Source organism: Bos taurus, chromosome 10 (assembly GCF_002263795.3).
Source record: "Bos taurus isolate L1 Dominette 01449 registration number 42190680 breed Hereford chromosome 10, ARS-UCD2.0, whole genome shotgun sequence".
Classification (NCBI taxonomy): domain Eukaryota; kingdom Metazoa; phylum Chordata; class Mammalia; order Artiodactyla; family Bovidae; genus Bos; species Bos taurus.
In genome coordinates this window covers 40,120,520-40,147,601 of record NC_037337.1, presented here as the reverse complement: position 1 = coordinate 40,147,601, position 27,082 = coordinate 40,120,520, and the positions used below count along the sequence as shown (strand labels likewise).

At 35.4% G+C, this 27,082-nt stretch overlaps 1 protein-coding gene across 1 annotated transcript in view; it reads left to right on the top strand.

Annotated features, from left to right (window-relative positions):
• MDGA2 (MAM domain containing glycosylphosphatidylinositol anchor 2) overlaps positions 1 to 27,082 on the top strand; it is a 926,008-nt gene that overhangs the window by 600,391 nt on the left and 298,535 nt on the right. The window contains exon 6 of the mRNA XM_002690859.7: positions 3,752 to 4,021. Within this exon, the coding sequence (XP_002690905.2) occupies positions 3,752 to 4,021 (270 nt within the window). The remainder of the gene's footprint in view (positions 1 to 3,751; positions 4,022 to 27,082) is intronic.

Below are 27,082 nucleotides of genomic sequence, written 5' to 3'. Positions count from 1 at the left end.
CACACTTAGTGACCTCAACCAAGAAGGGACACAGAGATCCTCTTTACTCTTGAATATCCAAATGTTTGGGATTTGGTGTGGGAGCCAAGAAACCAGTCCTCTTTCTGTCGCAGATCCACTGAAGTAACTGTTGCTCAACCCAAAAAAAAACTTTTCTTTTTGTTTGCTAGGAGGGGAGGAGCTGAAGAGAACTTGGGAAGAGTTCTCTTCCTCAGAGAGATTTCCTAAAATATACTTTCCATGTTATAGTTATTAAAGGGTTTAGGATTTTGGAAAATAAAAACCACAGACTGTTTGGTCTCTCCTCTCTTTCTTTTCCCTTCCTTTCTTTTTCCTTTCTTTCTCTTTGTTTGCCTGTCATTATACTTCATCACATCCTTCCCAGGACCAATAATTTATAGATCTATCTATCTACTGTATTTGCACCACAGAGCGTATCAAACATGCTAGAATGTTGACATACTGATCTTAAGGAAAGAGTCAAGTCTCTGAGACAATTGCTATGATGACCCATGCCTTCCATCATTGAGTGCTGGCAAGATTCTCATTCTGAAAGTCAGATGGGCACTTATTTATGACCACTGTGTACGTAGAGAATTTATGGCTGGTATTGTGTGTCATGTTAAAAACGGACTTCGTTGGAATAATTTTTATGTAATTTGAGCCATTTGGTGATAACTATAAACATGTTTAAAATCATATGTGATGTTTATTTTATTTTTTAATTGGGGTACAGTTGCTTCACAATGTTGTGTTAGTTTCTGCTGTACAATGAGGTGAATCAGCTATATGTAAACATATGTTCCCTCCCTTCCCTCCTCCCCCTAGTTTCATCCATCATCCATTCAATGCTTCTTCACTTAACTTTAACTGCCTTTGTTTACTTTATGTAGTTCACCTTTTTCTACTTTTTACATTGGTTTGATGAACATTCCAAATAAAAACTAACATACTGTCCACTCTGTTTTTCTCTTGTCCCTTTTTAACTTCTGTGTTTCATTTCTTTATTAACTTAAAAATGAACTTCAAATAGTAATCCGTCTCTCACATGTTGCTGTGAAGAATGACTGGATGTCTAGATCCTGCAACATGGTTTTGACCGATGCTCTTGTCTCACGGTTATAAGGAAGCTGATGATCTCAATGGCTTTGTACATTTGTTCTTATGTAATGATGGAGTAGTTCAAGCAAAGCATGCAATAGACATTTAAAGAACACTCAGCCATGTACATGATTTAATGTGATGAGATCAATTTTTCTTAGTTTACTAATTACCTATGTAAGTACAAAATAAGAAACAGCACATGGAATCAATGTGGTTGAAGAGTTTAAAAACACTGTTTAAAATAATATCATTCACTTGCAATTCAGTTTTGCCTGAGATTTTAAAGCCTCTAAAAAAATGCTGAATCTTGGAAAAACAATAGTTTCAACTTCCAAATAAAAAATGTAAAGCAAAATTAATAAATTTTTTATTATGTGTCCTCAAAATATACAAGTATATTTAAAACAACTCATCCTTATACAAGTCAATTTCAGAGGCAAATATTTCTTGACTTAATATCACCATTGTGTGTTTCCATAATCTAAACATATACTATCACAGGTATACATGTGTTCCCCATCCTGAACCCTCCTCCCTCCTCCCTCCCCATACAAAACTAATACAATTATGTAAAGTTTAAAAATAAAATTAAAATAAAATAAAATAAAATAAACATATACTATTAATGGTCCTTAGGCCTTGGGATTTTTAATTTACTAAAACATGGTGTAAAACAAATGAGTCTTATTAATATAACTATTGGACTCTCTAGACTTGTGTTCTAACTAAATATCTTTGTAAAATTATACTGTTTACCTCAAACTGGGCTGTAAGAATTTCTACTACTGTTTCATAATGCTGTGTCAATAAATAAAGTATACTATCTATTTTTTAAAAATTTCATTAGTAGTATCTTTTTATCAGTTTAGCAATATTAAATAGCATTTTGAAATACTTTCTTTTCTACCAAACTCTGCAGTGCCTTTTGTCTCATTTTAATTTTATGACTTTCCCAACAGGTTTTTAATCATAGATTTTAGTAGTCAGCACCTCAGAAGGGCAATTAAAATACTTTGAAAACTTGTATATTACTTACAATGATGTTAGAAAGGCCAACAATGTTTAAAAATGTCACCCAGGCATTCTATCCCCATTACACAGAACCATAATTGTAACATGGAATTGCTTTCTTATTCTCCCTTGGCATCTTTTTAAATTTGTTTTTTATTGAGACAGCACTGATCTATAATAGTCTATGAGTTTCATATGTACAATACTATATTTCTACTTCTGTATACCCTATAGCAAGCTCACCACCCAAAATTTTGTTTCCGTCTATCACCATACAGTTGATATCATTTACTTATTTCACCCTTCCCCTACTCCTTTCCCTTTGGTAATCAGCACTCTGTTCTCTATATCTACTTTTTTTTGGGGGGGGGTGTGTGCGGTGGCTTGTGCATTTCTTTTGCTTTTTGTTTATTTTTTTTATACTCCACATATGAGTGAGATCATATGGGATCTGTCTCTGAATTATCTCACTTAGTATAATGCCCTCAAGGCACACCTATGTCCCCAAAGGCAAGCTATGTATACAGTGGAATATATATATATTAATTTGAATATTTATATATTCCATCAAGGCAGAATACTGAACCCCATAGGGAGTTTACCTTTCATTCTGAGAAAAACTCTCTCCAACTCTGAGCTGAAATTAATATCTAAAAGCAGTTACACAGTACAGTTGAACGCTTTGTATTCCAAATATGGATAGATTTCAGTTTAAATTTGGCCTCAAATATTTCTGAATGTATGAACTCAAATATTAACATAATGCATTTCCTCTGTTCTTATTTAGTAATGTGCTACATAGACTAACATTGTGATATAAGCAGAAAAGAAAGTACTGTGTCTGAACAGATTTTTGTGCAGTTTTTACTTCGTTTGATGAAAAGTCTGCAAGAAAGCATTTTTTTGAATGGATATTTATCTACATTTTTTTACATGAAAATTTTCAAACAACTTACTTTCACTGGGGAGATCAGTATAACCCAAATGTTGGAGTGGTGGCCATCATAGTTTGATGACTACTTTTGAAAAGCAGCTTATTTGCTTCTAAGTTTTAAAACAGTGGTTATGAGAACTCACATTGCCTAAACTCTCTGAACAGAGGTTAGAGGTGAAATATTGGAGATGCTTTAAATTACGTGATTTTGTTATTCCTTTCAAGATGAAAAACCAGGCCCACTGCCTGGTAAAATCCTCTGGCAATCTTTTTCCTTACTTGATTGTGTTCAGTTTGCAAAATATGTCATTTGACCTGAGGATGATCTTGACCATGAAAATACAAGAACTAAACAGCTTTAATATTTATACCTGGAAGGACAAAAACAAATGGTGATTGTCAACATTAAAAGAGAAAGGGATTTTTGTTTTAATTTGTTCTAATTGTGAAACAATAATTCAAGAATACATAAAATTTAATTTCCCTCTCCATGTGTAAGATTCTTAGTAAAATTCCACAGGTTTATGCCATATAATTAAAATAAATAACCATTCTATAAGGTTTAAATTTGATCAATACAATAAGACTTTGGCACAAGAGAACAGTATTTCATTTTAATTGTTTGTGTAAATATAAAGCATACTGTTGAAGTCTAGCTCTAGTAGATCTAAATAGGTGCATGTTCTTTTGTTTGTCTTTTAGCGTCTCCGTCAATTAAACTCTTGGTGGATGACCCTATTGTTGTAAATCCTGGAGAGGCCATAACATTAGTATGTGTTACGACAGGAGGAGAGCCTGTACCTTCTCTCACATGGGTCAGGTCCTTTGGGACTCTGCCTGAAAAGACTGTTTTGAATGGAGGAACTTTGACCATACCTGCCATCACCTCAGAAGATGCTGGCACTTACAGCTGCATTGCCAATAATAATGTGGGAAACCCTGCAAAAAAGTCCACCAACGTCATTGTGAGAGGTAAGTTTGCTTAGAGAATGTTACAGTGTAAATTTCTAGGTTAGCCAGGCTATGATAAAGCAAATAATGTTTGTAAATAATGTTCTTTATTTATATAAGTAACCTAATATCTCTGAGTCTTAATAACACTGCTTTATATTTGCTTTGAATAGTTTTCATAACACATTCTTAGTGATACTGTGGAATAGTTTTATCTAAAAAAAAAAGCTTAAAACCCAAATGTGGCATAGAACATTATGCATTGTTATACAGATTGGGTATAATTTTAAGGATTTAACAAACATATCAATTTAATGTTTAATAAACATTTATTGAATCCTTATTATATGAAGAACCTTAAACTGTGGGACTACATTGAAATCTATACATTTCCTTGTACTCAAGGATTCTACTGTCAGAGAGTGAAAAGTAAATGTATCAATTTAGAGCCATATGATACAGTGTTTGGCAAGGATAGGCAAAAGCTATGGGCATAAAAATAAAAATTACAGTAGTTTCTGGCAGATATTATTAGGGAATATCTAATGATTTGAATTAGGTCTTGTAGGCTGGGTAGAGTTTTAACAGACTGAGATTAGCTAAAGTCATGGAAAAGTTAGAGTTAGGAAAAGGTAAAGTTTATTTGAGCAATTGATGTAAAAAGTACGTACCACTAAGTCAATAGCAGTGATTTCTATAGCTGGTGCACTGGCGCTGCATGTGGAGGAGATGCTAACTTCCCATTTCAGAGAAGGTAAAGTCACTGTGCAAGGAGCGCATGCTTCTTCTTGTCTTACTTTACCAGCTTGGCTCTGGCTTCGGGATTGAGGATGGATACCTGTGCCTCTAAAGTTAAAATAGATATCCATATGGGCCTCTTCTAGTAGACAAATGAAAATTTCTCATGATGGAAGATTATGATGGCAACAAAATATAATTGGGTATATTGAGATAAACACTTGTGATTTTGTGAACATAGACTAGTAGTTTTAGTGACCATAGTTATCTGTTACCATCTAAACTATCAGAAATATACTATTTGGTCAAAAATACACTCTATTCAAAATACCGCAAGATGTTACAATGTAAACCAAGACACTGTAGATATTGCATTATCTGCCACAAAATTGTACTCATACAATATGTATTTAGCGATTGTACTTAGTAATTGTCAAATAGACCATTATCTTAGGATCATTATAAAATAAAACTTCATGCCTATTAAGCTACTGCAATGTTGTCTTATGAAACTGAATGTTACTGAAAGAAGTATTGTTCATACTCAGGTTTGCTTTTAAACCATATAAACCATATATCTGCCATTAGCATGTATAACAAGGAAAATCAGTTGATTAAATTGTTCCTAAAACTTCAGACTCGGAACCAACCCAACTTCTAAGTCAGTTTTCACATCAATCTTTCGTGACTATGGTCATTTCAGTTTCTAAATCTAGTTCAATCATAGAGTCATCTGCAACTGTATTGAATTCCTGCATATGCGGCAAAGTGTCCATCATAGTGGTGTTGCTCAGGGACCCTCCATAAAGAACTCAGTCAATTCACAGCAAATATATACTTCTAGAATGATTTGCTTCTTCCTAGCCCATCTAGCAGTTTTCATCTGTGTTCTTACTAAAGATAGTTTTCAGCTTTGACATGAATGACCTAAAATAAATAAACCCTTATAATGTATTTCTTCAATTTATAAACCCTCTTTTATGCCTTTAATTTACCTGGTGTCCATTTGCATAGTCATATTACCAGTAGAATTTCTCAGCAGTAGCATTCACATAATTCATAAAATTGAGTTTGTATGTAATCTTGCTGAATATAGAAATAGCCTTGGTTAACAAGTCCTAGATTAAATTGTGAGGAGAAAAACTGCTACAGTAATATGAGGCATTTGATTTCTGCCACAAAGGGCAAGAAATTCAGTTAAAGAAAAAATGGTTTTCTTCTTATTATAGCAAATAAATTATTTTCAAGTCTTTTGAATTTGTAGAACTCTGCCATATCTTAGATTAATTGTGTCATGGATACACAAATAGAACTCTGGGTTCATTTTCCCCCATTCCTTTCCATAATTAAATCAAGAGCCACAGACCAGGTTTTCTAAGCAAGCATGAGGATAGTCTATGCATAGAGTTTCCACTATCATTTGAGAATATCCATGGACAAAATAAAATAATAGGGAGCAGACAGGAAAAAATAAATTCTAGAAACATTTCTGAATGTGTCATTTGCTTTTTTAAAAATAGAAAACACTTTAAATAATGTAGTTAACCATCTATGTAGATAGTGAACTCCAAAACTGAAGAGGAATCTCATAGGTTTTAATGTTTTGTTGGACATTCAGAAACAGAGCCGCAATTCTTTTCTTATGATCTTTTAAGAGATTATAGTGATTAAGCTACATTTCTCCCAAGTCAGAAAACAAGTTCCTTCATACATTTGATAAGAAAATTATGCTGTTGTCCTAGGTACATGTTGGTGGCTGAGCTCAGTTTCCACTTTCCCACCCAAAGTTCTCTGTTGTTGTGAGTCACTGTATTTAGAAATGCCCACATTTCTCTTCTGTTATGAATTGAGTGAGCCACTGTGTTGAGCAAGCATGGTTCATAACATGATCAAGACTTACTATATTTTAGTGGCCTGCAGTTTTTAAAATTTTTATTCAGTGGCTGAATTTTGCACTGCAAAAAAAAAAAAAAAGTCAGGCAGATCCCATGGACCTTTGGTTCATTTTTAGAAATAGAGTCCTGCAGTGCATTCAAATAACAGTCATACGTTTAGTTCAGAGTTTTGTATGCGTGCTGCAAAATAGTAATACAAACGCTAAACGAGATCAGTCCTGGGTGTTCTTTGGAAGGAATGGTGCTAAAGCTGAAACTCCAGTACTTTGGCCATCTCATGCGAAGAGTTGACTCATTGGAAAAGGCTCTGATGCTGGGAGGGATTGGGGGCAGGAGGAGAAGGGGACGACAGAGGATGAGATGGCAGGATGGCATCACGGACTCGATGGACGTGAGTTTGAGTGAACTCCGGGAGTTGGCGTGCTGCAATTCATGGAGTTGCAAAGAATGGGACACGACTGAGATACTGAACTAAAATGAACTGAACCTGATGTAATGGAAAGTTTTCTCCCCTGCACAGCTTGGGGCAACTTTGGGCTGGAGATCTTCAGTGGGCAAGGGAACAGGGGGCTAGTCTGGTTGGCTTCTAATTGTTTGTCTATTTACTCTCTGCCCTTCTCTCTACCAACCTGTCCCTGACCTGATAGCCAGATTCCGATATTCCTGGCTTGGGGTAGGATAGGAAGGTTTCTCAATATAATTTTGTTTTTCTTCTGTGGCACATTAATGGACTCTTCCATGATGGCTCAGTGGTAAAGAACCTGCCTGCCAATGCAGGAGATGTAGGTTCAATCCCTGGGTCAGGAAGATCCCCTGCAGAACGAAATGTTAAACCCATTCTTGCCTAGGAAATCTGGACAGAAGGACCTGGTGGGCTACAGTCCATGCAGGCTCAGTCACTTCAGTCATGTCCAACTCTTTGTAATCCTGTAGACTGTAGCCCACCAGGCTCCTCTGTCCATGGGATTCTCCAGGCAAGAATACTGGAGTGGGTTTCCATGCCCTCCTCCAGGGTGTCTTCCCACCCCAGTGTTTAAACCCACATCTGCCTGCATTTCCTGCATTGCAGGTGGATTCTTTTACCCAATGAGCCATATGGGAAGTCCTACAGTTCATGGGGTTGCAAAAGAGTTGGACATGACTTTAATGACTAAATGACAACAAATTAGAAGAGATACACAAATGTGTGCCAAGGAGAGATCTCTAGTCATGCATTGTCCCAAGACTATCACTGTGCCATATTCCTTGAGCATTTTGTACCTTATCCCTCCTGCCTGTCTGCTGAAGGCTTCTCTCTCCTCGAGGCAGCCAGCTCAACAAGAGCCCAAGACAAGAAGCCCATATTACCTCTCCTCCCTGTGTGACTCACCGCTGTAGGCAGAAGTGCTTACCAATAAATGCTGCGAGAGCACAGAGATTCCAGGGTAGCAACTTCTAGCCTATGGTCACACAGGTTTTGATTTCCTCAGATATGTCCAGGCATCATTTCAACAAAAATATTTCAGTGCTTTGGCTGGTCCCATGAAATGCCCCTAAATAGGCCTGAGATGAAATAGGCTCCCGGCTGCCTTCAGCCTGAGAAGCGTCATCTCACATTTATTCAAAGATATGTTTCCAGTCAACTTTCATCTTTGATACTTTTCTCTGTGCTTCAGTTCAGTTCAGTTCAGTCGCTCAGTCGTGTCCGACTCCTTGTGACCCCATGAATTGCAGCACGCCAGGCCTCCCTGTCCATCACCAACTCCTGGAGTTCACTCAAACTCACGTCCATTGAGTCGGTGATGCCATCCAGCCATCTCATCCTCTGTCGTCCCCTTCTGCTCCTGCTTCCAATCCCTCCCAGCATCAGAGTCTTTTCCAATGAGTCAACTCTTCGCATGAGGTGGCCAAAGTACTGGAGTTTCAGCTTTAGCATCATTCCTTCCAAAGAACACCCAGGACTGATCTCCTTTAGAATGGGACTGGTTGGATCTCCTTGCAGTCCAAGGCACTCTCAAGAGTCTTCTCCAACACCACAGTTCAAAAGCATTAATTCTTCGGCACTCAGCTTTCTCCACAGTCTAACTCTCACATCCATACATGACTATGGGAAAAACCATAGCCTTGACTAGACGGACCTTTGTTGGCCAAGTAATGTCTCTGCTTTTGAATATGCTATCTAGGTTGGTCATAACTTTCCTTCCAAGGAGTAAACGTCTTTTAATTTCATGGCTGCAGCCACCATCTGCAGTGATTTTGGAGCCCAAAAATAAAGCCTGACACTGTTTCCACTGTTTCCCCATCTCTGTGCTTAATTAGCTATAAATCCCTAGAATCATAGAATGGAGTTTCTTTCACTTTTGAAAATTCTGCATAAGAAGGAGATTTGCCTTACACTCATTGTGAAATTCTGTGGATTTTTTCCTCTGTCAAGAGTGATTCAGGAAAAGTCTATTCTATTATCTGGTTTCACAAGAGTATAGAAGGATTATAAGAACTTTCAGAATTTCTAGCTGATGTTCTTATGTGATCATCAGTAAGTCCTTTTGGGTCTACCTTAGAACTATACTCTGAATGGGACCATGTCTTGCCAAGTTCACTGTTGCCACCCTTGTGTAAGCTATCGGCATGTTTCCCCTCATTGATTGAAATAGTCCCTTTATTAATCTTCTTTCCAGTTCAGCCTCTGTTTTAGAAGAGGCTGTTTATCCACTATATTATATAAGGTGGACTAGGCTGAGTTATATAAAGTAGACAAGGCTTCGCTGGTGGTTCAGTGGTAAAGAATTTGCCTGCAATGTAGGAGATGCAGGTTCAATCCCTGGGTCAGGAAGATCCCCTGGAGAAGGAAATGGCAACCCACTCCAGTCTTCATGCCTGGGAAATCCCATGGACAAAGGAGCCTGTTGAGATATAGTCCATGGCATCGCAAAAGAGTTGGACATGACTTAGGGACTAAACAATAACAAGAGGCTGAGATAACAAATAGACCCATACATGTAATTATCCAAAACAAAAATCTAGTTTTTATCATGGAAGTCTTTAAGATGTTCCCTAGTTGATTGTGTTGGCAGTGGCATTGTATATGGGATTGGTGTGTGAAATGGGTGCATGTAGGAGTAGAGAGTCTGTTTCATGCAGTCATTAGGCACCTAGGGTGATGATGTTTCTGTCATCTTCAGTCTATGGCTTCTAAGATTGCTCTGAGTATTGCCTCCATCCCTGTCAGCTGGAAGTGGGAAGGAGCTTGAATGGGCACACATGGAAGACTTCTATCTGTTGCATATGTATTAGCTCCAATCACATTCTGTTGTTCTGTTGGCTACATAGTCTGTTCTGTTGGTACATAGTCACACCATTGGGTACCAGGTGTAAGAGGGCATGGGTTTTGGTCAACTGTAAACCATCTCTGTTACACTCATTCGAGAGCTATCTCATTCTCCTGATCAGGTCTCCCATGGCTTCCCACTTACCTAAAATGGAATTCACATTCCTCACTTGGTCATTTCATGTCACTCTCTTCTTTACTCACTCTGCTTTAGATACATTAGTCTTGTTCTTCTTCACAACTCAGGACTTAAACATTTGGTGTTCTTTCGGCCTGGGATGTTAATTTTCAAATACCATCTTCAGAGAAATATCTCCCCTGACTCCCCTATCTTAGATAATCAACCCTTAATGCACTGAATGATCTATTCTTTCTTCTTATCACATAAATGCCTGGAGTTATTTTATACATTTAAACAACTTACTGTCTGTCTGTTTCATGGCACTGTATATAGGAACAAAGAAATTGTCTATTTCTCAGGTTTATCAATGACATATACCTGGAGTTTAAAAAATTGCTTATCATATAGTAGATTCTCATAAATAAATGTTGAATAAATTCATCATTTTTTATTATTTCTTCTGGACTTCTGTTGCCTGTTGATACTCTTGAGTATATAATAAATAATATCAAACAAAATTATGAAATTCTATAACATGTTAAACCATATTAAACATTTATGTGATGACTACTCATTTGAAAGGCCACATTGTCCTAATTATCCATTGCTGTGTAATAAGCCACTACAAAACAATAGCTTGAAATGATATAAATTATTTATTTACTCACAAATCCGCTAAAATATCTAGTACTGTATGTGTGTATGCTCAGTCGTGTCTGACTCTGCAACCCCATGGCGTGTAGCCCCCCAGGCTCCTCTGTTCATGGGATTATCCAGGCAAGAATACTGGGTTGCCATGCCCATCTCCAAGGGATCTTCCAACCCAGGGATCAAACATGTATCTCCTGTGGTTTTTGCATTGGTAGGTGAATTCTTTACCACTGAGCCATCCAGGGTCTCATATAATTGCACTCAGAAGATAATAGGGCTGGCATCTTCAAAGCATTTCCAATCAAATGTCTGGTTTCTGGACCAGAAAATTTAAAACAGCTGGGCTCCTTAGGTCAGTCTCTCTGTCTGTTATCTATTGGTCTCTCATTTTTCTCATTCATTTTCAATAGCCTCTTTACATGGTTTCTCTTCTTGGCAGCCTCAAGGTCCCAGACTTGTACAGGCTCCCAGACTAGAGTGTTTCTATCCTTTTAAGTCAAGTAATATCATTACTGCTATTGTCTATTCATCAAGTCAATGCCAAAGATTGGCCTGGTTCCAAGAGGAGATCAAATATTTTCACCTTTTGGAGGGATATGAGTCAGAGAGTCTGCAGATGTGTTTTAGAGCCACCACAACAAGCCATATTCTTCATTCATACTCCAATGCTGCCTCAATGCACGTTTATGCCTCTGTCTTTCCCTTTTCCTCCTTAATTTCATCAACTCCTATGTTGAACCATGGCTTCTGCAAAATTGATGTCCTGAACAGATGTCCTCTTTGAATTGTAGAATTTCTCCAGTTTATCTTTGTTGGCTATGATCTCAGATTCCTAATATGGAGGAAATATTTTGTCAATATTGAAATAGATTTAACTTTTATGGAAGAAGTCAATATGTATTCAGCAAAGCATGAATGTATACTTTCCTAACTGAACAAAAGCATACTGTAATCTCTAGGAATATCATAACCCTCTGCTCTGAAAAGCATAGATTTACCTAATTCTAGTATATCCACATGAAAGGACTAAGATCTTTAAAAACTTGAATTTTTATATTAAACATATTTGTTCAAAACTCATAGGATTATTACTGAAAAAATATTATAAAATTCTATGAAAAAAAATGTTAGTTTTTTGAGTATGCTGGTTCTGTTTAAGAAATAGTAATTTTATTGTTTTGAGCATTTATCATGTACTAGGCTATCAGGTACACCATATACAAGAAGTTTTTGATAATTCTGAAATGTTCATGAAGTAAAAAATATTATTATCCCTATTTTAAAGAATAATAAAACTGAAGAGTAGGCAGTGAAATAATTTTGCCCAAGTACAAGCCTTATTTAATCAGAGAAGCTGAGTTTCAAAGCCCACATAGTATGGCTCAAGGGCCACTGTCTTAACTAATGTACCATAATGCGTTTCAAAATTCAGCCAAGTTTTTTAAAATGTATAACCCCTCCCCCTGTCCCCAAATTGAACTGACTAATGTCCTTCTATTTTCCTCTACCCTTGCCTTACCAAAAACTTACTAAGAATTCTTTCTGGGTTGTAAATTGAATACAGTTTTATGCACATTAGTAAAAGATCACCAACATTGTATAGTCCTTCCCATTACACTATTTCCCTCCCTTATATACAATCATTTTTGATTGGAGGAAATCCCATGTTTTTGTTAATCAGTATTTCTTTCTCTAGTAATGGTGGGCATACTTCAAATTCTCACCAACATACTGTTTGTAGTTTAGGATTTTCTAAATATTACATTTGAAGGACTGAGCATGACTCTGCTACTTTTATTGGCAGTCTTACAGATTATTGTACAAAATTGTTAAAGAATTTCTATTAATGATAAGAGATAAATTGAATTATGAAAGACAAAGATACGAAATAGCTGCACAAATAAGAAATCTAGTATAAACAAGGAACAAAACAAGAACTATAAAGTGTGTTCATTGTTTTTGCTGAAAGGTATATATCTATAAGCTATTGACCAGAAATTCAGAGTTGATTGTCAATTTTCCAGAAAGATTTGATCTTATTTAGCTCCCAGTGTGTTTCTAAATGTAAATTACTTGTGAATTACCAATTACAGGGTGAGCCCAGTTCTTCCCAAGCATTTAGATTAATCAAATTAAATTTCCAGTCATTAATAGATTTCTTCCATAATCTTTCAATAATAAAAACTGTAATGATAATAGCTGAAATTGTAAAAAAAAAAAAAAAAAAAAAACTAATCCTTTAACATTCTCCAACAGCTAAACTGTTTGCTGTGTGCAGGTGTCCCAATTACTCATGTAGATTAAATGCTCTATTTCTATTTTCCCAATTTAATATTCTGTAGTAATTACATCTCCCCAAAACACCATAGAGAATTTTAGTGTATTATGTTGTGTAGCTCTGAAATTGTTTCATTATTATCTTTTTAAAAATTAATCAGGGCTATACAAAATGTAAAAATTACCAATTTGGTAGTTCTCATCTGAATATAGATAACTCACTTTTCTCTTACAAATGAAATAAATCTAACTTCCTTTGTTTGTTGAAATAACACAGGAGGAATTATAAAATACAATTTCATGTAAAAAGTTTATCTGGATATTGTATAATCTTATAATTAACTTTATATAATTATATACAGACAGCTTAGTCATACATCTTATTTTATTAAAACTTAGATTGTCCCACTTAGTAGTTGGAATCTGTCACATATACTTTAGTCAAAAGGAGATGCATCACTTGGTAGTAGTGCTTTAAAAGTCAATTACTTGTTAACAGCCAGAAGAAAAGAAGCTTATTCAAGTACATTACTTTTAAATTTCTTCTGTTTCTTTGAAGGCATTTATATATCTTTTTGTTTGTTTCATTTTTGGATATTCTAGAGTTGTAACATAGAACCAAAACAATGATATTAATTTGAAAAATCCTGATTCAGATTTTTTATCCTGTTGTTATGGGAGGTACTTATTTCCCAGGCCTACTGTCTCACCACTCTTAGTCTATATGGATTAAACAGTCTGCAGACAGTAAAGTATAGCAGGAAAAAAGACCTATGATATGGACATGGCTTCCTTTAAATTAGCTCCCAGACTATGAATAAAGAGGCTTCTGCTTATTTTCCTCTACAGCAAGAAATTACAGTTCCTAATTTTCAAGTACTTTTTGCACTAAAAGTCTATGATTCTACACTATAAAAACATACCATGACCTGTGCCCATTTGTGACTTCAGTTCAGTTGCTCAGTCTTGTCTGACCCTTTGTGACCCCATGTACTGCAGCACACAAGGCTTCTTTGTCCATCACCAACTCTCAGAGCTTGCTCAAACTCATATTAATCGAGTTGTTGATGCCATCCAACCATCTCATCCTCTGTCGTCCCTTCTCCTCCTGCTTTCAATCTTTCCCAGCATCAGGGTCTTTTCCAATGAGTCAGCTCTTTGCATCAGGTGGCCAAAGTATTGGAGTTTTAGAATCAGCATCAGTCCTTCAAATGAATATTCAGGACTGATTTCCTTTAGGATGGACTGGTTGGATCTCCCTGAAGTCCAAGGGACTCTCAAGAGTCTTGTCCAATGCCAGATTTCAAGGCATCAATTATTCGGGACTCAGCTTTCATCATAGTCCAACTCTCACATCCATACATGACCACTGGAAAAACCATAGCTTTGACTGGACCAACCTTTCTTGATCCAGTTGGCAAAAAAAATCTCTGCTTTTTAATATGCTATCTAGGTTGGTCTTAGCTTTTCTTCCAAAGAGCAAGCGTCTTTTAATTTCATGGCTGCAATCACCATCTGCAGTGATTGTCGAGCCCAAAAAAGTCTGTCACTGTTTCCATTGTTTCCCCATATTTGGCCATGAGGTGATGGGACCAGATGCCATGATCTTAGTTTTATGAATGTTGAGTTTTAAGCCAACTTTTTCATTCTCCTTTTTCACTTTCATCAAGCAGCTTTTTAGGTCTTTTTCACTTTCTGCCATAAGGGTGATGTCATCTGCATATTTGAGGTTATTGATGTTTCTCCCAGCAGTCTTGATTCCAGCTTGTGCTTCATCCAGCCTGGCATTTCATATGATATACTCTGCATATAACTTAAATAAGCAGCGTGGCAATATATAGCCTTGATGTACTTCTTTCCCAATTTGGAACTAGTCTGTTGTTCCATGTTCACTTCTAACTGTTGCTTCTTACCTGCATACAGATTTCTCAGGAGGCAGGTAAGGTGGTGTGGTATTCCCATATCTTGAAGAATTTTCCACAGCCTGTTGTGATCCACACAGTCAAAGGCTTTGGTGTAATCAATAAAGCAGAAGTAGATGTTTTTCTGAAACTCTCTTGCTTTTTTGAAGATCCAACCAGTGTTGGCAATTTGATCTCTTGTTCTTCTGGCTCTTCTAAATACAGCTTGAATATCTGGAAGTTCACGGTTCATATAGTATTGAAGCCTGGCTTGGAGAATTTTTAACATTCCTGTGCTAGCAAGTGAGATGAGTGCAATTTGTGGTAGTTTGAACACTCTTTGGCATTGCCTTTCTTTGGGATTGGAATGAAATCTGACTTAATCACACTTTATTTTTGTTTACAAATTTGCTCATACAAATATGTGATTACAAATACATAGTTGTACAGATACGATTATTAAAAAGCATTGAACTTTCAAACTAAATTATTTTTTAAAAATTTTGTTTTAGTTTCTTACCTTAGAATGTTAAACCAGGAAGATAAATGCAAATGGTACTTTCAGTAGATGTTTAAAAGATTTCTATTCCACACTAGATCTGTATCAGTTGCTGTAAGGGACAGAAAAGGAATGAGTACAGTCCCTGAACCCCTCGAGTTCTTAAACTTACAGGGAGACAATCAGAAGGGCAACTCACTCCATAGACTGTGAGGAAGATCACAACTTAACGGTAGAATAGGCAATGTGCAGTTGTAAGCTCAGGTGAAGAAACAGTTAATTCTGATTAGGAAGACAGAGGAAAATTCCCAGGAAGGTGGCATTTGAGAAGGTCTTTGAAAAGTGAGAATCCTTTCATATGTAAAAATGAAGTTCCTCTTTCCTTTTCTGCTCAGAATATTGATGTTAAGTAACTTTTTGAACTTTCTCCATTTCCTTATTTATGAAATATCAGAAACTATTAATAGCTTTTTAAAAGAAAAATAACTGTGCTTAACTTTCATATTTGATAGTAAATATTTTCAGAAACTAGGTAATAAGACACTTACTCCTTGGAAGGAAAGTTATGACCAACCTAGATAGCATACTCAAAAGCAGAGACATTACTTTGCCAACAAAGTTCGTCTAGTCAAGGCTATGGTTTTTCCTGTGGTCATGTATGGATGTGAGAGTTGGACTGTGAAGAAGGCTGAGCGCCGAAGAATTGATGCTTTTTTTTTTAATTTTTATTTTATTTTTAAACTTTACAATATTGTATTAGTTTTGCCAAATATCGAAATGAATCCGCCACAGGTATACCTGTGTTCCCCATCCTGAACCCTCCTCCCTCCTCCCTCCCCATACCCTCCCTCTGGGTCATCCCAGTGCACCAGCCCCAAGCATCCAGCATCGTGCATCGAACCTGGACTGGCAACTCGTTTCATACATGATATTATACATGTTTCAATGCCATTCTCCCAAATCTCCCCATCCTCTCCCTCTCCCACAGAGTCCATAAGACTGATCTATACATCAGTGTCTCTTTTGCTGTCTCGTACACAGGGTTATTGTTACCATCTTTCTAAATTCCATATATATGCGTTAGTATAATGTATTGGTGTTTTTCTTTTGAACTGTGGTGTTGGAAAAGACTCTTGAGAGTCCCTTGGACTGCAAGGAGATCCAACCAGTCCATTCTGAAGGAGATCAGCCCTGGGATTTCTTTGGAAGGAATGATGCTAAAGCTGAAACTCCAGTACTTTGGCCACCTCATGCGAAGAGTTGACTCATTGGAAAAGACTCTGATGCTGGGAGGGATTGGGGGCAGGAGGAGAAGGGGACGACAGAGGATGAGGTGGCTGGATGGCATCACTGACTCAATGGACGTGAGTCTGAGTGAACTCCGGGAGTTGGTGATGGACAGGGAGGCCTGGTGTGCTGCGATTCATGGGGTCGCAAAGAGTCGGACACGACTGAGCGACTGATCTGATCTGATGCATTTTATTTTGCAATTTTGAAATAATGCCTAAAAGTTAATATTTTGCAGTCTTGAGTTGCATAAGATTTTATATAAAAATCTTATTGAATTAGTCAATTTTATGTTTACTGTGTTTTCTGTTTCTCCTTGGTTTCCATCCAATATTTTTCTAACACTAGTGCCTTTTCTAAATGCTTCAGGACATCTCTAAATAGAGATAATCAACCTAATTCGTGTATTATAACTCATCTGGACTCGATAAGATGATTTCTTAATTTTAGCTTTCAAAGAATCTTTTGTATTCTTTCTTTTTTTAAATCTTATTGTCTCAGCAAATATAGTTATCTGAAAATTCTGTGTGCGTGGAAATCAACGCAGTTGCTCCAATCCTTCTTAGCGAAAATGTATCTGTTAAAATCAATCAAACATGAGTGATAAGTAAGAGAAAATTTATCTGTGTAAAGTTCATAAATTCATTCCAAAACTAGTTAATTAACTTCCAAAATCCAAAAAGTAGGAAAATACTTTTAAAAGCTAATGAAAAAAATCAGCTACTTATTTTCTAATTAGAGAACTTTTTCAGTCATGGAAACATTAGGATTGGTCTTCCCATGATTCTTTCTATCATTTCTGCCCCACATGCAGTTATTTAGTTAATATGCACAGGGATAACACAATTCACATTCATGTTTAAGCCATCATTGAGTGGATGATGTGAGCCCATTGCAAAAAATCAGATAGAAGAAAGTAGCATTTTATTTATCTGCATAGATCAGTGGTTCTCAGTTGGGGGCAATATTTCTTTAGAGGACATTTGTCAATGTACTGAGTCATTTGGGGCTTCTCAGGTAGCCCTAGCCTACCAGCCCAGGTAGGAGATAACAGACATTGGTTAGATTGTTAGGGGAAGATCTCCTAGAGGAGGAAGTGATAACCCACTCCAGTATTCTTGCCTGGAGAATCCTATAAACATTGGAGCCTGGTGAGCTACAGTCCATAGGGTCGCAAAAAGTCAGACACAACTGAAGTGACTTAGCATGAGACATTTTTTATTGTTACGATGAGGAGTGTGATGTGCCACTGACGTCTAAAGGGTAGAGGCCAGGGATGCTGTTAAATACCACTCGATATACTGGGCAACCTTCATATTAAAAAATACCTGGTCCAAAGTATAAATAGTGATGCTATTGAGAAAATCTGGCCTAGGTAAAGGTTTCCCTTATAGCCAGCTAGAAAGAGTCACAAAGCTATACACTGATGTGGGCACACACACATAGTTAATTTCCAAAAACACTGTACATTTTGACACAACATTGATGTCAGATTTTAATCATTCTTGACACATTTCTTAGAATTTCAGCTGTCAGTTGTTCTTAACCTGACTTGCTTGTTTCTCTGCATCTTGGAAAAATGTATCAAGTAGCCCAGCTTTTGTTGTTGTTGTTCAGTCACTCAGTTGTGTCCGACTCTGTACAACCCCATGGACTGCATCATGCCAGGCCTCCCTGTCCCTCACCTTTGAGCAGTGTCTCTTCTCTGTGGTCCGTACTTATGAGCTCCTGTCTCCTGGGTTATAATGATCTTTCTCTGTGAGTCTCAATTGTTCACCTACTCAGTATCTTAGACTCATTCCTCTGAAGCTCTATACTCCATTTGCCAACATGTCTCACTTCATTTGTTAAAATTTTTCCACGTGCTTCCTAATTTTGAAATGTAATATTTACTCTAGTAGTAAATATTAATGTACTAAGATGTACTGCCTCTCCCAGGTCATCCATTGAGCCCACAGAGTCAATGAACACAGCCAAATAAACACAATTTTTTTCATGTATGGTGCTCTTAAGTCCTATACAATCTCCATGTTTCCCGTAGCACTAGAAGATAACCTGTCAGATTATCCAAGACATGAAAGTAAGGTGATGGAAAATAAAAAATAGATATTTCTGTAGCTTTTATCAATCATTCTAACCTTTCTCCTAATTTATCCTGTTTGTGTGTGTATATGTGTGTGGGAAATAGAGAGTGTATATGTGGTCAAAAGGGCTTATCTTCATACACTATGGGTTAAATACTGACTTTCTTTACTGAAACTTATTTTGAAGGACTGTTTCTACCATGGCACATTTCATTTCATTTCACATTGACTATTAATTTATTCTGACGGAAGTAGGAAAACCTGAAAAGCGAGGCATGTAATTGATTGCAGTTGGTCTGTTAATTTAGAAGTTATTTGGTATGAGTGCTCAGAGAAATGATGTTCACTTCATAACAAAATTTAATCTTTTCTTCCACTCACAGTAATGGTAATCTAGACTTGGTGTCCCTGTGCTTTTGTTATTAGTTTTAATATATTATTGTCACACAGTATCCTCTTGCCTGGCAATAATATAATCTGGGTATATTAAAACACTATCTTAAAAATGTAATATAAAATATGACTATTTTAAGAAGTGTAACAGAAATCATCAGCATATAAGTATATACCTTATTGGACTTTTACAAAGCGGACACATCTGTGTCTGTAGCACCCTGATTAAGAAGCAAAGATTTAATGTTAATAGCTCTCAGGACGGAGAAAGCAATGGCACCCCACTCCAGTACTCCTGCCTGGAAAATCCCATGGATGGAAGAGCCTGGTAGGCTGCAGTCCACGGGGTCGCTAAGAGTCGGACATGACTGAGCAATTTCACTTTCACATTTCACTTTCATGCATTGGAGAAGGAAATGGCAACCCACTCCAGTGTTCTTGCCTGGAGAATCCCAGGGACGGGGGAGCCTGGTGGGCTGCCGTCTATGGGGTTGCGCAGAGTCGGACACGACCGAAGTGACTTAGCAGCAGCAGCAGCTCTCAAGAGGCTTTTCCCTTGCCACTCTTTCACAGCCTCACTAAAATGTGACTTCTGACTTTGAACGTCCTATACTAGTTTTGCTGTTTTAATGGAATTATATACAATACAACTTATTTCTAGATTTCTGTCCCAATATTATGTTTGTGATATTCATATGCTGTTATGTATAGCAAGATCTTTTAAATTTTTAGTATGATATACCATTGTATGCATAGAACAGAATTATTACTTGGCTATGAATTTTTGAGTTGTTTCCAGTTTGAGACCATTGTGTGAAAAAATTCTGCTCTCAGTACTTTTGGACCAGTCTTTTGGTGAACATATTTCTATTAGATGCATGCATGTGAAGTCTCTTCCATCATGTCTGACTATTTGTGACCCTGTGGACTGTAGCCCACCAGTTTCCTCTGTCCATGAATCCTCCAGGCAAGAATATACTGGAGTGGGTTGCCATGCCTTCTTCCAGGGAATCTTCCCAACCCAGAGATCAAACCCGCCTCTCCTGCAGCTCCTGCGTTACACACAGACTTCTTTACTGATGAGCCACTAGGGAAGCCCCTTCTATCACATATGTACCTAATAACCATAGGATAAGAAGATGTTGATATCTAATACCAAACAATTTCCAATTTATACTTCTGCAAGCATTCCATGTGTTCCATGTTCTTGTCAGCACTTAATGTCATATGTATTTTTCATTTTAAACACTCTAATTGGTGTCATGGAATCATAGTGTGATTTTAAATTGCATTTATCTTATGATTTGTCAAAAGATTTTGACCACTCGATTATCTGTTTTTGGCAATCACCTGTTCAAGTCTTGGCCCACTTCCCACATTTTGTGTTTTACTCTTCTACATTTGTAGAGTCCTTTATGTATTTGATATGTCATTTATTTAATATATTTATTAAAAATTTTTCTTCCACTTTGTGGCTTACCTTCTCACAGTCTTCATGCCATTCTATAATGAATAGGAAAATCCTCCATTTTGATGCAGCCTAAATTATCCGCCCCCCCAAAAAAAAGGAATTTAAGAAATCTTTTTTATTCTTTTTAAGAAAAATTGTCTTAAACCTAAATAATAAAAATATTCTCTTATGTGTCCTGCTAAATGTTTCATTGTGTTACCTAAATATTTGATGTGTAATTCATTTGAAATTGACTTTTCTATGTGGTTTGAGGTAGGACTAAAGATAATGTTTTGGTTTTTAATTTGCATATCTAGTTAAATCATTACCACGGATAAAATTTACCATTACTTCCCATTACACTGCCTCATCACATTTGTCATAAATTAAAGGATCAAATACATGTGAATCTATTTCTGGATTCATTTCTCTTCCATTTGTCTTTGTTTATCCCTGTGTTAATACTACTATGTCTCAATTACTATAAAATTGTGTGGAATCTGGTAGAGCAAGGATTTTTTCTTTTTCCTTTTTCAATCTTGCCTTGGTTGGTCTTGGCCCCATGTATTTCTATATATATTTTATGAGCAGTTTATCAATTTCTACTTGGACTCTTAAAAAAACCTGAAATTTTTATTTGGACTGAATTGAATCTGCAAATCATCCAATTATTGGCATTTTCTATCCCTCCATTTATTTGTCTTCTTTAATTTCTTTCACAACAATTTGTGATCTTCAACAGAGTGATTTTAAACATCTTTTATTAGATTTATTTTGAGTATTTGAGAATTTTGTTGTTTTTATTCTTGGCATTGTAAATAGTATCATTTTTAAAGTTTTATTTCCTATCTATTTTAATGTATTTATTTCCTATTTGTTTTGATGCAAATGACTTTGTATATCAACCTTGCTAAATTCAGTTATTTATTTTAATAATTATCTTAGAGTCTCTTGAATTTTCTACGTACATAATCTTGTTGGCTTCAAATAATGAAAGTTATACTTCTTTATATATTTTTATATATATATATATATTTCTTGATTTATTTTGCTGCCAAAAATGTTGAAATTGCATGTTTAATAGCAGTAGAATATTATGTACCCTTCTCCCTTTTGCAATGCCAAAGGGAAAGTTTTAAGAAACAAATCATTAAATACAAGCTTGTTGTTTTTATTGTTCAGTCATTAAGTCATGTCCAACTCTTTGCAACAACATGAACTGCAGCATACCAGGCTTCTATGTCCTTTACTATCTCCTGGGGTTTGCTCAAATTCATGTCCATTGAGTCAGTGATGCCATCCAACCATTTTATCCTCTGTTACCCCCTTCGCCTCCTGCCCTCAATCTTTACAAGCATCAGGGTCTTTTTCCATGATTCAGACAATTTAATGATACTGTTCTGTTCATAGCTGGCCAAGAACTTTTAATGAGTTCTAAATGCCATAAAATAATTGAATTATTGCAAGCAATGCAAGAAAAGAATAGGGGAATGAGGATATGTGGAACATATAGAAATCAAACATTAAGCAGGAGGAAGAAAATAATAAAAGAGAACATATGTCAATGAAATATACAAAAGCAACAATGAGACTTAATCCAAAAATGTGTTTTTAATAACATTAACAAAGTTGGTTAATTTCTAAAAGGGCTGATTAAAAAAAAGATAAAAAATTCTAACATCAGATATGAAAGAAGGATCATTACTGAAGAATTTATAAACTTAAAAGGACAGTGAAAGGGTTTTATGAGCAACTTTATGCAAATATATTTGACAAGTAAAATGAACACATTTACTGAAAAACACAATTTATCAAAACATAAGAAAAAATTTGAAGATGAATACCTTAATATTAATTAAAGATAATGAACTCATCATTTCAAAATTTCCAGAAGAAACTTGTCCAGATGACTTCACTAGTGACCTCTATCAAATCTATTGGAATAAACAATGTCAATCCTAGACACACAAACAAAATTAATAATATTAAAGAGAAGAAGAAACTCTGATTTATACTACAAGGCCACCATAACCTTAGTAGCAAAATAACACGATAATATATTACATGGAATGAAAATTTATACCAATATCCTTTATAATCATAGACACAGATATCCTAACAAATGTTATCAAATCAATTCCACTAATATATAAAGAGAATAATACAAATAATCATGTAGATTGTATCTAAAAATGTGTTGGTTTAGCATTTAAATAGCAATTAATGTAATCACTAGATTACAAAAGAAAAAGAATATTAATATTTCAGTTACTACAGTAAAAATCCTGTGCTAAGTCGCTTCAATCATGTCTGACTCTTTTGACCCTATAGACTATAGCCCACCAGCCTCCTCTGTCCATTTGATTATCCAGGCATGAATACTGAAGTGGTTGCCATGCCCTCCTCCCGGAGATCTTCCCGACCCAGGAAATGAACTAGCATCTCTTATATCTTCTGCATTGGGAGGTGGGTTCTTTACCACTAGTGCCACCTGGGAAGCCCCACTACAGTTTAAAAAATATATTGGTTACAATTTAACATCAATTTTAGAAATAGAAGGGGTCAATCAGATAAAGCACAAAAACCAAAACCTACTTAATAGTAAAATACTGAACACTTTCCTTCCCAAGACTGACAAGAGAAAGATGTCCTTTCTCATCACAGCTATTCAGCATTATACCTCCTGAAGTTTCCACTAGTGAAATGAGGAAAAAGAAAATCCTGTGGATTATAAAGAAAGAAGTACAATTATTATTATTCTCTGATGACATATTCTTAATGAATCTATGAAAAACAAAAGTTGCCATTACATATGGATAAATTCAATTTTAAGAAAGTTAAAAGCTTTTGTTCTTCAAAAGAAACTATTAAGAAAATAGGCCAGAGATGGGAAGAAAATACCCTCTCACATATTATGACAAATGACATATCCTGATGGTATAAATAACTCTTGCATCTCAGTAATAAAATAACAACCAAGCCAATTTTTAAAAATAGAGAAAAGATTTGTACAGACACTGGTATGTGAATGGCTAATACGCACATAAGAAAGTACTCAATGTCACTGTTCATCAGGGAAATGCCAGTTAAAACAACAGTTAAGTCCACAAGATCCCCACTAAAATGGATTCATGAAAATGATTTATGTCACCAAAAACTGTAGGAAATGTGGGGCACCTGGAACTTACAAACTCCCAGTGGGAGCATAAAGTAATATATCCTTGAATAGCATTAGCAGTTTTAAAAAGTTAAGCATAATTTGCATTATGATATAGCAATTCTTTTCCTAGGCATTTTTCGAAGAGAAGTTTAAATTATATTCATAAAAATTCTTGTGTGTAATGTATACCATCTTTTTCATATTAGTCAAAACATAGAAACAGTCCAGATGCCCATCATCTTTAAAACAGATAGAAAATAGGCTGTGTTATTTATATAGTTATATATATAGTTGAGTAATTTTGACAATAAAATGGAACAAAATAATGGTACCTGAAACAATAGGATGGATCATAACAAGCATACTATTTAACCATAGTTAAATAAATCAGATGTACAAAAGTAAAAATTGTATGATTTCATTTATATGACATCTAGAATAGACAAAAGTAATCCTTTTTAATGGAAATTATATTAGTGGTTGCTTCTTGGGAAGGGGTCATTCACTAAGATGGGACTTGGAAGAGCTTTATATGATGATAGGATTTCCTACATCACAGAAATGTGGGTTGCACAGTGGTCTGAAGGTGAAAGTGTTAGTCACTCAGTGTTGTCCAACTCTTTGCTGCCCCACACACTGTAGCCTGCCAGGCTCCTCTATCCGTGGGATTCTCCCATGCAAGAACACTGGAGAGGGTAGCCATCCCCTTGCCCAGGAGATCTTCCCAACCCAGGGATTGAACCAGGTCTCCAGCATTGCAGGCAGTTTCTTTACCACCAGTCTCAGCCACCAGGGAAGCCCACTAGATCACAGTGGTCTAGATATGTTATAATCGATCAGATGGTATATTTAAGATGTTAGTGTTTCATTGTATGTAAATTACACTTCACTACAAAATATATGTATATATAAAACCAAATCCATAAACATGTTTTCTTTTTCACTATCTTAAGTTTTTTTAAAACTTAAGTTTAAGTAAATGCAGTATTACTTTTTATTTAATGGCTTAGGAAAGAATTTTCAGGAGAAGCCACTGTCTGGGCCTGCAGATTGATTTGTACAAAGATTTTCAACTGCAAAATTTCTTTAGTAAATATAGAACTATTAAATTTCAATTTTTTAAAATTTTGTTTGTTTTTCTAAGAACCTACATGTGTTATTTAAATTGTTGAGTTTATTGGTATAAAATTGTTATAAGTACTGTAGTTACTTTTTATTTTTTTGGTTTAGTGATGTGCTGATAAACCAGTTTTGGGAGAAAAAATAACTTGGTTTATAATATTTGCCAATATATCATCGGAACAACCTATTTCAAGTCATATAGTTGGAAGACATGCACATATTTTGCTGTCTTGAGCAGATATGAAGTAGTTCCAACATACTACTTTTGTAATTTGTAATTAAACAAAAATATTGAAAATTTATGTCTTCTTTATTTGGTTTTATTGATTAGTTTTTCTGGAGTTCATTCAATGTTATTAATTATTGTAAAGGACTAACTCTGCACCTTTATGGTTTTTAAAATTTTTCTCTGTTGTACATATGTTTTGTATTATAATAAATTCTACCCTTATTTTCTTACTCCTAAACTTGTAGATTCAAAATGCAAATTGTTTTAAATCTCTGAGAGTATTGATTGGATTATTACTTTTTAACCTTTTAAAAATTTTCTGTGTAGGCTTTTATAGCTATACATCTCTTTCTAGACATAATAGTAACTTTGTCTCACGAACTTTGGTATGTAATATTAATTATTATTATTCAATTCGAACTACTCTCTAATTTCTATGTGTCTATCAGTTTTAAAGGAGGGATATCAAAGTCTCTATATACGATTTTAAATTTGTCCATTTCTGCTTTCAGTTGTATCAGTTTTTGCTTCACCTATCTTGCTGCCTGTTTTTTGTCTATTTGTTTTCAGTTATACATGTTTAAAACTGCTCTATCATTTTGGTGACTTGACCCATTGTCAATATATAATGTCCCTCTCTGAATCTGGCAATTTTCTTTGCTGTGAAGTCTGTCTTATCTGATATTAATTAATACAGCTCCTCTTTCTTGCTGTTGAAGTTTGAATGTTAAGTATTTTTCTTTTTCTTTTTACTTTTAATCTTAATTATATTTGAGGAGAGTTTCTTGTAGACAATGTATAATTGAGTCATGGATTCTTTTTTAATTCACTCTGCCAATCTGTGTTTTAGTTGATGCATTTATACCATTAACATTGAATATGGTGATTGAAATGTTAGAGATTAAGTATGCCACTTATCTCTTGTTTGCTGTTTGTTTTCCATTTTTCACTTTTTTTCTTTTATTTGTCTTTCTGTGGATATTTGAATATAGGGAACTTGTATATTCTGGAATGGGGAGTAGATGTACTTTCCCCTATTTTTCCCATGAAATATAACTAAATTTTAAAAGTCTCCATTTGATTTATTTCTAGTGTTTGTGAGTATATCTCTTTTTCCAGTTTCCCACTCCCATCCCATGGCTGAATTCTAGCACTTTGGGTTTTTTTTTTTGTTTGCTTAGATATTTTAATAGCTTGCCTGATATGTACTGTGATGTGATTTTGTGTTTATCCTGCTTGGACTTTTCTGAGCATTTTATATCTTTTAACTTTAGTCTGTTTTCTTTATTCCACTTCTTTTTCCTCTTCATTGATTCTATTTAAACTTTTATTTACACTTCTATTTAGACTTTTCACTGTTTCATAGTTCTTTTATGCTCTTTCCTATCTTTGCCTCCTTTTCTCCTCCACCTATGCTTCAATATTTCTTATTGCCCCACCTTCTGGTTCACCAATGCTGTATTTTATTGTCTCTAATCTATTATAAAGCACACTTACTGAGTTAATTTCTTACATAGTTTTATTTTTTCATTGTAAAATTTACATATGGTGTAGTTTTATAGATTTCAGTTATCTGGTGAAACTTCCTATCTTCTCATTTTGCTTTCCCCAGTGCTTTACTTTGTTAAACATTCTAATCATAACAATTTTAGTATTTTTATCTGAGAACTCCAGTGTCTTGATTACCTGTGGTCTCTTGTTATTCTTCTATTTGACTTTGTCCTGTCTCTTGACAAGCCTTATCCTCTTATTGAATGTGTGTTATTCTATGTTTAAAATGACTCAGGATTATCTTGTGTTTGTTCAGAAAATTTCTTTTCAATTTTTTTTTTTTTCCAGGCAGAGAGTATATAGTTTGATTATCTAAATTCAGTCAGGAAATGACCAGATTCAAGGCTAGGTTGGCAATGATCTGTCTGTTATTTGCCCCACTCCTAGGACATGACTCTTCACAGTTTTCAACTAAAT